Source organism: Lathyrus oleraceus, chromosome 3, assembly GCF_024323335.1.
Source record: "Lathyrus oleraceus cultivar Zhongwan6 chromosome 3, CAAS_Psat_ZW6_1.0, whole genome shotgun sequence".
NCBI lineage: Eukaryota > Viridiplantae > Streptophyta > Magnoliopsida > Fabales > Fabaceae > Lathyrus > Lathyrus oleraceus.
The window spans coordinates 80,099,157-80,111,381 of record NC_066581.1 but is presented as its reverse complement, the minus strand read 5'-3'; the positions used below and the strand labels follow the sequence as shown (position 1 = coordinate 80,111,381).

The following is a 12,225-nucleotide window of genomic DNA, read 5'->3' as shown; positions in this document are numbered from 1 at the left end:
AGATAGCCCGCACCCAAGGGCGAAGAGAGTCATGTTTAAATTGCCAACAGAAGTCCCTGAGACAAGTGGACTCAGGCGGGACCAAAGAAAGGAAAGTGGAGGAGTTTCGAAGATGGAGGAAGAACCACGTGGGCATACAGAAAACAATTTCAGGCGTCCAAAAGAGAGGCCATCAGGCTAGAAAATTACAAAGGGAAGAACCCTATGTCGAGATCCCAATGGAGAAGGCATCAAAGGATGAGGAAAGCAGAAAGATAAATGAATCAAAGAGAAACCGGAGAATCCAGCAGCGTCAAGAATCCCCCAAATATCATGGATTCGACCAAACCACCCATAGGAAGAAAGTTATTTCCAGATGAAAACATAACTCAGAAGGTTCAGAAGGAACAAGCGAAAGAAGAGGAAATGCTCACAAATGATTTCGAGTCCGACGGAGTGTCTTCCGTGAATATGAATTGTAACATGGCCTCGGTCTTGCCGTACGAGTATAACCAGGAAACAGAAGTCGAAGATAATGAGGAAGCGGATGCTGCGGAGATGGCGAAACATCAACCAGTGTGTTATTATGTTCTGAATAGTGGTGTTGTCGAAGAACAGAACGCTATGTTCGAAAGGCCGCACCAGGGGATGCAGAGTCACCTCAAACCCCTATACATTAGGGCCAAAGTTGGACAAGTGGGAGTGAATAAAGTCCTGCTGGACGGGGGAGCAGCATTAAATTTGATGCCCCAATTCATGTTGAAAAAGATAGGGATGTTCGACACTGATGTCAAGCCTCACAACATGGTGTTGTCAAATTATGAAGGCAAGATAGGACAGACGCTGGGCGTCATACAAGTGGACTTAACTGTTGGGTCTATCACAAGACCAACGATGTTTATGGTAATACTTGCAAAAGCAAACTACAACTTACTACTAGGGAGAGAATGGATACATGGAATAGGAGCGGTCCCTTCGACCATGCATCAAAGAATATCTATCTGGAGAGAAGATGGCGTGGTAGAGAATGTCGAAGCCGACCAAAGCTACTTCAGGGCAGAAGTAAACCATGTGGACAAGAGAAATTTTGACAGGAACTTAGCACACATTGGACCATGTTATCCAGCGGAAGAAGGCTACGCCCCAAATAAAAATGCCTTGTACTTCTTGACTCTCCACCCAAATGGCTTTCAGTGGGATAAGGAGATTATGGGAGACCCAGAAATAGGAGAATCATCTGAAATACGACCAACAGGCTGGGATGAAGACCTGGACTATGACTGAGTCTTCTTTCTTCGATAAGATTTCGGCCTACATGGCTGAGAACAAAAGACAAGCGGCTCTCGAAGCCGAGATAACAAACATGGCTAACAAAGCCACACATAGTGGAATCTATAATGCAGGACCAGGGGAGTTCTTTAAACCAAAACCCCCTGACAAACAAGTACCTGTGGAACCATCAGAACAGAGGTTGGACGCCATTTACGACGAAGAGCCTCTGGGATTTGAGAAAGATCCAGTAACGTCAAGTGCAAAGATGTTAGCGCAAGGTCCTCTCGAAGAGACTGATCTCGGAGATGGAAGTGCAAAAAGAATTACCTACATCAGCGCTAAACTAGACCCAAAGTTGAAAGTGAGAGTTATTGAATTACTAAGGAAGAACAAAGATTGCTTCGCTTGGGATTACGATGAGATGCCTGGTTTGAAGAGAGACTTGGTCGAATTAAAGCTCCATATAAAGGATGGCAAGAAGCCCATCAAGCAGACCCCAAGAAGATTCACACAAGAAATCCTCACAAAGATAAAGAGGTCGAAAGACTTCTTCGTTGCAATTTCATCAGGACCACAAGGTATGTCGATTGGATTGCTAATATTGTCCCTGTTATCAAGAAAAATGGCTCTTTGAGAGTATGTATAGATTTTCGTGATCTAAATGCAACAACCCCTAAGGATGAGTATCCAATGCCTGTGGCAGAGATGTTGGTTGACTCAGCCGCAGGCCATGAGTATCTCAGCATGCTTGATGGATATTCTGGCTATAACCAGATTTTCATCGCAGAAGAAGATGTTTCTAAAACAACTTTTCGATGTCCAGGGGCAATAGGCACTTATGAGTGGATAGTCATGCCTTTTGGCCTAAAAAACGCTGGGGCAACATACCAGCGAGCAATGAATTCTATATTTCATGATTATATAGAGACATTCATGCAAGTATACATATATGACATTGTAATAAAATCTACGTCAGATGAAGATCATCTATCCCATCTCAGCCAATCATTCGAAATAATGAGAAAACATGGCTTAAAAATGAACCCTCTTAAGTGTGCATTCTTTGTGCAGGTTGGAGATTTTCTGGGCTTTATGGTCCACAAAAAGGGGATAGAGATCAATCAGAACAAGACGAAGGCTATTATGGAGACCAAAGCACCATCAACCAAGAAAGAATTGCAATCATTATTAGGAAAGATAAACTTCCTGAGAAGATTCATCTCGAATTTAAGTGGTCGAACTCAAGCCTTCTCTCCCCTTCTGCGCCTGAAACAAGGGAAGTTCGAATGGAACGACGAACACCAAAAGGCATTTGACAAGATCAAGCATTATCTGACAAATCCTCCTATCTTGGCACCACCATGTGGAAAAAAGCCTATGAGACTGTATATATCAGCTTCCGACACTACCATAGGTAGCATGTTGGCGCAAGAGAATGAAGATGGCGTCGAAATAGCCATTTATTACCTTAGTAGGGTTTTAAATGATGCAGAAACTAGATACACTTCAATAGAAAAGTTGTGTCTTTGTCTGCATTTCTCTTGTACTAAACTCAAATATTATATAAAGCCTGTTGATTTATACGTCTCTTCGCATTTTGATGTTATCAAGTATATGTTATCTAAGCCAATAATGCACAGTCGAATTGGCAAATGGGCGTTAGCGCTCACTGAATACTCTCTAACCTTTATGCCTTTAAAGGCAATGAAGGGACAAATAGTATCAGATTTTATTGTAGACCATGCACTGGTCGAAAATCCTCAATTTCAAGTTGAGTTGAAACCTTGGAAATTATTCTTCGACGGTTCCACTCATAAGAATGGAAGTGGGGTTGGGATAATGTTAATTTCTCATGACAGAATTCCAACAAAACTCAAATATAGAATTGAAGATCCCCTTTGTTCCAACAACGAAGCAGAATATGAAGCCCTTATTGCAGGACTTGAGGCTTTGTTGGAATTGGGGGCAACTAGGGTCGAAATTAAAGGAGATTCAGAATTAGTAATCAAGCAACCGACGAAGGAGTACAAATGTATAAAAGAAAATTTGATTATGTACTTCGTCATTGCAAATAGGTTACTCAAAAAATTCGAATACGTCGACATAAAACATGTCCCTAGAATAAAAAACCAAGAGGCTAATGACTTAGCACAAATAGCCTCAGGGTATAGAATTTCAAAAGAAAAGCTAGAAGAACTTGTCGAAGTAAGAGGAAAGGCAATGGCTGCTAGATTATCTCCGACAGATTTGGAAAGCACCCAGTTAGGATATGCTAACAAAGAGGAGTTCGAAGTTTTGGCCATTGATACCTTGATAGATACAGATTGGAGGAATCCAATTATTAATTATCTCAAGGACCCTTCGACAGACACAAAAAGAAAAACCAAGTACAGGGCTTTATCTTATGTACTGATAGGGAATGAGTTATTCAAGAAAACCCCTGAAGGGATCCTGTTGAAATGCTTAGGAGAAAGCGAAGCTTACTTGGCATTATCTAGTGTACATAGTGGAGCTTGTGGAGCACATCAGGCAGGCCATAAGATGAAATGGTTGCTTTTCAGATATGGAATGTATTGGCCCACCATGTTAAAGGATTGTATAGAGTTTGCTAAGGGTTGCCAAGAATGTCAAATACATGCAGGAATTCAACATGCTCATGCAAGTGAACTTCATACAATTATTAAGCCTTGGCCCTTCAGAGGTTGGGCATTAGATCTAATTGGGGAAATTAGACCCAATTCATCCAAAGGTCAAAGATACATACTTGTAGGAATTGACTATTTCATTAAATGGGTCGAAGCGGTACCTTTAGTAAATGTGGATCAAGAAACTGTCATCGAATTCGTTCAAAGGAAAATTTTATACAGATTTGGAATCCCAGAAAGTATAAAAACAGATCAAGGATCAGTTTTTACTGGTCGAAAGATGCAAGAATTTGCCAAGGAAATGGGGTTCAAATTATTAACATCCACACCCTATTATGCTCAAGCCAATAGGCAAGTTGAAGCAGCCAACAAAGTAATAATTGGGCTAATCAAAAAGCATGTAGGAAAAAAGCCAAAAAAATTGGCACAAAACTTTAGACCAAGCACTCTGGGCTTGTCGAACCTCCCCTAAAGAAGCCACTAACACTACACCTTTCCAGCTTACATTTGGACATGATGCAGTACTACTTGTCGAAATCTACCTGCAATCAGTAAGAGTCCAAAGACAAGGAAAAATTCCATCTGACTTATACTGGGAAATGATGATAAATGAGTTGGTGGATTTGGACGAAGAAAGGTTACAGGCGTTAGAAGTATTAAGAAGACAGAAGGAGAGGGTAGCAAGGGCATACAATAAGAGGGTCAAAGGTAAAACCTTTACTATGAATGATTTAGTATGGAAAGTCATATTGCCTATGGATCGAAAGAATAAGGCATTAGGAAAATGGTCTCCACACTGGGAAGGACCTTTTCGAATTCTAAAAGCCTTTTCAAACAATGCATACGAAATAGAGGAACTAGCAGAGGATCGAAGAATCCTAAAAGTAAATGAAAAGTACTTAAAGAAGTATAAACCATTTATGCACGAAGTTAGAATCATAACAGCATAGGGAGTAAAGAACTATCATGGCCAAAATGGTGAAGATATTTAAACTCAAAATATGTGCCAAAATGGCGAATCGAAGTAGTGTGAGTATCGAACTCTGCTTGGGCTGATTTTCTGGAAGCAGTTAACTCCTCAGAAGCTTGTGAAGTTCGAAGGGCAATGTCAAACTCAATGGCTTGAGCTTTTTCAGTCGATAGAAGCTTAGCCTTGACATCCACCTCCCTATGATATTCAGCACACACCTGGTCAATGAGGTTTTGAATATCAATAAGGGCTTCACCTACATCAGTGGGGCAAGCAGTGATGTTAATCTTGCTTATCAGCTTCTTTATACTAAAGCTCTCCCCCACATTATTCTTCAGTTCGTCAAAAAGATTTACATCAAAAATTGCCTTCTTCACCTGCTGCAGGAGTTCGTCTTGTGATGCTTCGTTTGCACTAGCACCAGATTGGGTCGAAGCTCCAGAAATACTCTGCTCTGAAGAAGACTCTCTTTGAGCCATCATTAACCTTACATACTTGAGGGGATCATTTTGTTTTAAATATCTTTTCTCCTCCTCATTGAGTGGTATGGGCGAAGTCTGGGTAATGGATGGTCGAACTTTAGTGGGATTTGGGACCGTATCGACGCTGGCATTACTAGTTCCAGTTTGATTTCCCTCAGTGTCAGCCTCTCCCATATCTATGTCTTTATCTTCTCGAAAATACCCCTCAATTTCATCTGAATTCTGATCGTCCTCATCAGCATCATTTGAAGGGAACACAACTCTGGCAGAAGAATCACTAGGAGTATTCTCAGAGTCTTCTTTCCCTGTTGAGTCCTTCTCGTCAACAGGCTTCGAATCTTTTTTACCATCTTCACCAGGAGAAGAGGTTTCTTCTTCGTTTTGAGTGTTATCTTTGTCAAGATTGTGAGCTCCAGTCGAAGAGCCTTTGTTTTGGATAACACCACTGACTGTCGGAGGAGGAGATGGATTCATGCCGCTCGAAGGATCGCTTTGATTGGCAGTAGAAATAAGGGGAGTGGTTGCTTTGTCCTGAAAATAAAATGTTAGATTGAAAATATGAATTTGTCGAACAATAGAACACTTAAGGTCGAAGTATACCTGTTGAACCTCTGGATCAGAGGCATTGCTTCCAATATGCTCCAGCGCTGCAGCACCAGAAGGCTGGGATGGAGTTTTCTTTGGAAGGAGAAGGGGAGTGTTGGTTTCAACACATTGTTGTTGATTTGGTTGGAAAGGAGTAATTGTTGCCTTGTTTTTCTTCTATTTTTTCTTGAGGGGAGTAGGAGGAGTATCCTCTTCATCATCTTCGACAAGAATGACATTGGCAGGAGGGGTTTTTCTTTTCTTGGGTGTCAAGGGAGGCTTGCCACTACCCTGAAGAAAGAAAATTATAAGTAATTAGAAAGAAATTCAAAAAAGACAGAAGTTGTTTGATGTAATACCTTTGAACTCTTCTTCGTTTTTTCTGGAGCGGCGCCAGAAGGCATTCCCTGGCTTAAAGAGGTAGTTGGCCTGGAAGCAGTAGTCGAACTAGCCTTCGCCACGGGTTTTTCTTTCTTCACCACCTTCCTTTCGACAAATAAAGAAGGATGTGAGTTAGTCGAAACATGCAAATGTTTAAAAGACTGGTAAAAACGAAAAGGAGTTGTAAAACCAAGAAATCCGAACATTTCACACCTTCACATGTCGGAGAAGTAATTCTCACTGCAGATAAAATCGAAGTGAAGGAAGCCTTTGAAACTGTCTAAGGTATGTTTGGTAGCAACTACTCTTTTTGCAGGCTTTTGTTGGTCATTTTTTAGTATGTTAAAAATGTTCCCACACGTAAACCAATAAGGGTATGGGGGAAAATGACAAAGCAAAATCTGCACTAGGTGACTTTGGAAATTTGGGTGGTTCGCACTCAAAGGCCAAGTCATATTTCAATTCGGGTTTTACATTTTTGAGAGATTTTCTTTTGGCAATCTGCTTTTCAAATTTTTCATTTAAAGTTGGGGTTGCATAACCAACAGTTTCAACGATGTTCGTTGGGTTATAGACAATTTCAAAGTACTTTTGGAATGCTTGGATTTCTGCAGAATGAGTAAGCTTACCCTTGGGGACATTTTCCTGCAAAGATGAAAAAGCCTTCGTTAGACGTTCTTTGATTTCAGCAGTTGAAAACATATTCTTGGAATAGAAGTCTGTCCACCAAGTGGCGAAACCGTTGGTGGAATAAAATGACGGTTGGAAGGTTATTAATTGAAATTCGGCAAAATTGGCATGGAATTCTTTGTGGACGGCAATGTCTCGAGCGCTCCATTCAGTTCCTGCACAGCAGATCTCATGCTTTCGTTTGAATAAAGAGAAAGGTATCAGTTGACGCAACCCAAATTGTCGAGAGACAAAATTAGGTTGATAAGCCAACAAACATACATGACTCTTTACTGGCAGAATCCTAGAGACAAGTAGTCTTGGGAGGAGAAAGGCACACCATATGTCTTCGATCTCTGTGCTGGCGTTTTTCACAGCGTCTTCGAGCGAGGCAGTAAACCAGGAAGGACCATGCGTTTGACTGGCAAAAGGAGCCATCGAAGGAAGGAAATGATGACGCTTCGAGAACATCAAAGTGTATTTGGTGAGGGAAGTTTGTAAGTTATCAACATCATCAGCTGGAGTCAGTCGAAGGAGTCTGGTGCCCTCAATACTTCGATTCATTATCTATGGGGCATCTTCTTCGACGTCTCCTCGTGTTGGCAAAAAGGGTTCGAAAGTGGCATTAAGTCACAATTGAAGAAGCTAATAAGGCCCAGATAGTAATAGGTTGGTGCCAGCTTCGTATTCTTTTAGCTTAGCACTAGATGATCCTAGACTTTCGTATAAACTAGCCAATAAGAGTTCACTCAAACACACTCTTCGACCAGCATGCAGTTGGTTAGCGAGCGTTAGAAATCTCTTAGCAACTTGTAGAGATTTGCAGCAAAAGAAGAATTTGGACAACCATAGACCTAAGAATGCTATATGTTCTATATCAGAAACTTCTTCCCTATCAGCGTGGTATAGGTTAATGTAAGTACTAAATGAAGCGTTCTTAATATTGAAGTCAATCAAGTTTTCACAGTCTTGGTAGGGGTCGAAGGTCTCTCCTGTCGGAGGAAGTCCAGCGGTGGCAGCTACGTCGAAAAGTGTGGGAGTCATCATTCCACAAGGAAGATGAAAGGTGTTATAGGTACTATCCCAGAAATATAGGCTGGAGAGTAATAAAGGCTGACAGTAACTAAATCCCAGCTTCGACATTTGGATTAGGTCAAAAATACCCAATTCTTTCCAAAGTGAGGCTTTCTTCTTCTCAACTTTTGTTAACCAAGTGAGATAGGATTTGTCTAGAGTTAGACAAGACCGAAAGGGTCTGAAACTATCAGTGATAAAGTCCAGTTGAAAAGCCTCTCTCTGGTTTAAATCCTCATTACCTTTAGAAGAAAGGGTTTTGTTGGCTATAGGTTTAGTAGTATGGTGACAAGGAAAAAATTGAGCGCACTTCTCTAAATGTTCTTCAGATACTATTGGACCTAGAAACCCTAAAGCATTTCCAGAAAGAAGGGAAGGAACCATTACCTGAGAAGCAAAAATTGCTTTTTGTTCTTTCAAAAGTTTTGGAGCAGTGATGTATTCTCGGTCCCCAACAATGATGGTTGTACTAGTTGGAATGTTCTGGGAAGTAGAACTCTTTGAAGGTCCAGCACCTTTGATGTTTTTTGATTGCTTTTGTTGTTTATCAGAAGACATTGTAATGGACTTTGGAGATTTTGAAGGATTAAGATTTAGGGAAGAAGAAGCGTTTTTCAGAAAGGTTGAAGAAGATGAACTTAGAGGAAAAATGGAGATTTTGGTGAAAAGAGAGAGAAAAATGACAAATGAGCTTTTATAATGCTGAACCTATGAAGTTGATTGGTTACGCTTTACTAGGATAGTGGGTCACGTGGAAGCTTTTCTGAGAAAAGTGGACAGGGAATACTATTCATTTTCTTAGAAGTTGAAACTCATGATGACATATAACTGCGCACACGCTCTGATAAGACGTTTTGAAAAAGTTAATCATGATTAACTAACAAACATGGAATTTTAGGACTATGAAAGGTCTCTGGTCGAAATCTGGTAAATGCAAAAAATGTCCATTTCTACAGTAATTCGAAATAGACATTTCTTGGGGGCAATTTGTTAGCTGGGGATTTCGACAGACAGTTAAAGGTCTTTGGAAATATTAAGTTCTGAGAATAAGCAAAAGGTGACTCTGGCGAAGCTGTTTAAATTCTCTTTATGGATAAGCAATTATTTGCTGTCGAAGCCTGGAACTTAGAAGATTTTTTGGGTTTTTATAAAGCTCTCTTCGACATAGGCGTACGTAGAGTCGAAGCTTCAAGCGGAAGTATTTGAAATTTAAACATAGCCGTTTCGTCAGACCAACACGTGGAAACATTTAAGATACACAACACTTGGGAACGGCGAACGTGGCAGTCATATATGTAAAGGCCGTTAGGGTCAAATTACTATAAATAGGGGTCTTAGTTTTAGATTCAAGGGGTGTTCAAACAGATATACAGAAATTCACAAAATACACTCGAAGTACCGGAGCGAGAGAAAAGAGTTTTTATGCTGAAAATGTATGTATGAAGAACACCATAAGTTCCATTCATGTTATATTTTTCACACCAATTGTTTAAATTAAAGGATTTTACTATCTCTTTATCTGTCGGATTGTCCTTACTTTTCAGTAGTTTATCATCACTTTTATTTCTGCATTTACATTTCCCCAAAGTCTTCATTTCCAGTACTTTCTAAAAGAACTTAAAGCATTTACTTCGAGTCATTTATCTTTACCTTTCCTAAGTCTTTTCGTTATATTTAAACCTTTTACCATAAAATTAGCATCATTTACTTTGTTCATAAAGTCGTAAGTTTCACTTAAAATCATTGTCTATATGTAGCACCTCAAATTTTCACCTATCATTATGCATACATTTTCATGTTAGGTCATAACATATCATGATCCATTGCATAGCATTTGCATTGTCCCTCAGTTGCCTCAAGAGCAAGCGATCAAGAATTAGGTCAAACTAATCTCCTGATCAGTCAACCAAGCAAGCAAAGGAATTTCTCATTGAACCAAGGTCTTGGGGTTTGTCCAACAAGTTCACATGGCTTGGAGGTCTATTTGAAGTATTTTGGTCAAGGGTTGAGGGCTCAGAGGTCAGCAGTTCATACACAGACAGTCAAAAGTCAAAGAAAGTCAACTGTCAGTCAAAGCAGTGGATGGTGGTCATTCTTGTGGAATTTGGGCACCATGGTCAATAATCAAGGGTTCATACAACTTGGGACATCATTTGAAGTCAAGTTCTCAAGGAATTAGGGTTTGGAAGTCATCAGTCAATGCATAATCAGTCAGAAACCCTAAAAGTCAACTGTTGGTCAACTGTCCATTTAATCAGTGATTGGATGATTGGAATTGGTTTGTGAGAGTTCGTTCATGTCCAAATAGTCATCATATATCATGTCAAACACCATCATGGAAGAATTTGAAGCCAGATCATGAATTTCCCAAAACGGAAACTGGGCCTGTAACTGAAACCTGCCATAAATGGAAAGTCTTGATCCTCAAACTTACATTTTGATACAAGCCTCAAATGAATTTTTGCCCAACATGAAAGTTGAAGATCTTGTTCTCCCATTTCCAAAAAGTCCTAGAACTCTCAATTCCCATGTGTGGTTGGCAAGTTATGATCGAATCGATTTCAGAAAATCTTGAACTTCAAAGGGCCATATCTCCCAAACCGTTTGGCCAATTTTGGTGGGGTTTTTTCCTACAAGTCACATTTGATCCCCTCTTTCCAAAAATATAAATTTCATGAGCCAAAACTTCACCAATCAAAATGGCATATTTTGACCTTTTTCATTTAAATGCAAGTTTGACCAAGAGTTGACTTTTTGATATAAACATTTTTCCTACATTTGGCCAATTGGGAGAGCTCAGAAATATCATTTTAAGTGTGTTTTCAAGCTCAATTATGCAGTACATGAAGCCATTCTTCAACTTGCTTGAAATTTGGATAAAAGTACAATTACACCATGCCATCCATACTTGCATTTTAGCCATGCCTTGTACTCATCAAAACAGAGTTTTTAGAGGCCATTCTCTGTCATTTTAGAGCCTCTTTTTGCAGCCAAAAATCAGCAAGACCAAGGCCATGCTTGTTTGCTTGGAATTGGGAAGAAAAAGGACAAAGTGTAACCAACACATCCCATAAGCCATGCTGTTACCACAAGACAGCAGGAACTTGATCTTTTTCTGTCAAAACAATTCTAAGAGCAGCCATCACACAAAAAACAAAAAATTGACTCATGCTCAAAAAACCACTTTGGCCATTACAAACAATACAAAGAAACAGTAAATGATACAATCATTTTTCTGTCATGAAAAAGCCAATAGCAACAACTAACCACCTCCAACTGCAGCAAAAGACCAACAGACTTTCCATTCTCTAAAACACTTCATTCTTGGCCAAGATTCATCTGTCTAAACTCAAGCAGCACCAAACCTTGCCTTGCATTTTTCTGTCAAAAGGTCCAAAATACCAAAAGAACAAAATCTGGCAAAATCACATAGAACAGCACATTGGCCATTCCCATTTTCCTGTCAACAAAAGGCAGTGGCAGCCACAGACCAACCTTGCCCTCACCTTGCATTTTTCCTGTCCAAAACCAGTAGCATTCTCAAACCTCACCCTTGCTATCTGCTTTGCCTATTCAGAAAAAAACCTGCCTTGCCAATGCAACCACCTTACACTCATTACCACAAAACCCTTGGCATTTTTTCTCTTAAAAAACCTGTCATAACACTGCAGCAAAAAATCCTGGATTGACCTGGCCCTCACTTGGCTATTTCTCTGTCAAAAGACACAAAAAACTAAGCCTTGCTATGCATTTCTGTTTTGCTGTCAAGAAGAATTCCCAAGAACCAAAACCATGAAAAACAAAAGACTTCACTCCAACTGCACTAACCCTGCTATTTTGCATCCCACATCTTCTGTCCAAAACAAAAGCTCCAAACCCAACCTTGCCTTGCCTTGCATTCATTAAAAAAATCTGCAACCAACAAGCACATAACACAACAGCAAAGAGGCCATTGTTCACACTCCTCTCAAAACCTCATCCTTGCTTGCTTGGCATGGATCATTGACTGTCATAACAAAGCAAACAAAAGCACCTAAACCTAACTTGCCATGCCATTTGCATTTGGTCTGTCAAAAAGCATCAAAGTGACAAACCTGCCACAAGCCAGTCCAACCCTACATTGCATCTTCAAAAACCTGCTATTTTGCATCTCATCTTCTTCTGACCA

At 40.1% G+C, this 12,225-nt stretch overlaps 1 protein-coding gene across 1 annotated transcript; it reads left to right on the top strand.

Annotated features, from left to right (window-relative positions):
* The first annotated feature begins 1,294 nt into the window (after positions 1-1,294).
* Positions 1,295-4,368, top strand: LOC127129785 (uncharacterized). Its single transcript, XM_051058909.1, has 4 exons — positions 1,295-1,829; positions 1,898-2,208; positions 2,323-3,092; positions 3,327-4,368. Exons 1-4 carry the CDS (start codon positions 1,295-1,297, stop codon positions 4,366-4,368), a joined length of 2,658 nt encoding a protein of 885 aa, XP_050914866.1.
* Positions 4,369-12,225: the final 7,857 nt, after the last annotated feature.

Excerpts from the sequence above, each read along its gene's own strand:
- LOC127129785 (XM_051058909.1), top strand. The coding sequence starts at position 1,295 with ATGGCTGAGAACAAAAGACAAGCGGCTCTCGAAGCCGAGATAACAAAC. Across the intron at positions 2,209-2,322 it reads AAGTATACATATATGACATT|GTTGGAGATTTTCTGGGCTT; the intron begins GTAATAAAATCT and ends TTCTTTGTGCAG. Across the intron at positions 3,093-3,326 it reads GGAAGTGGGGTTGGGATAAT|GTTACTCAAAAAATTCGAAT; the intron begins GTTAATTTCTCA and ends CATTGCAAATAG.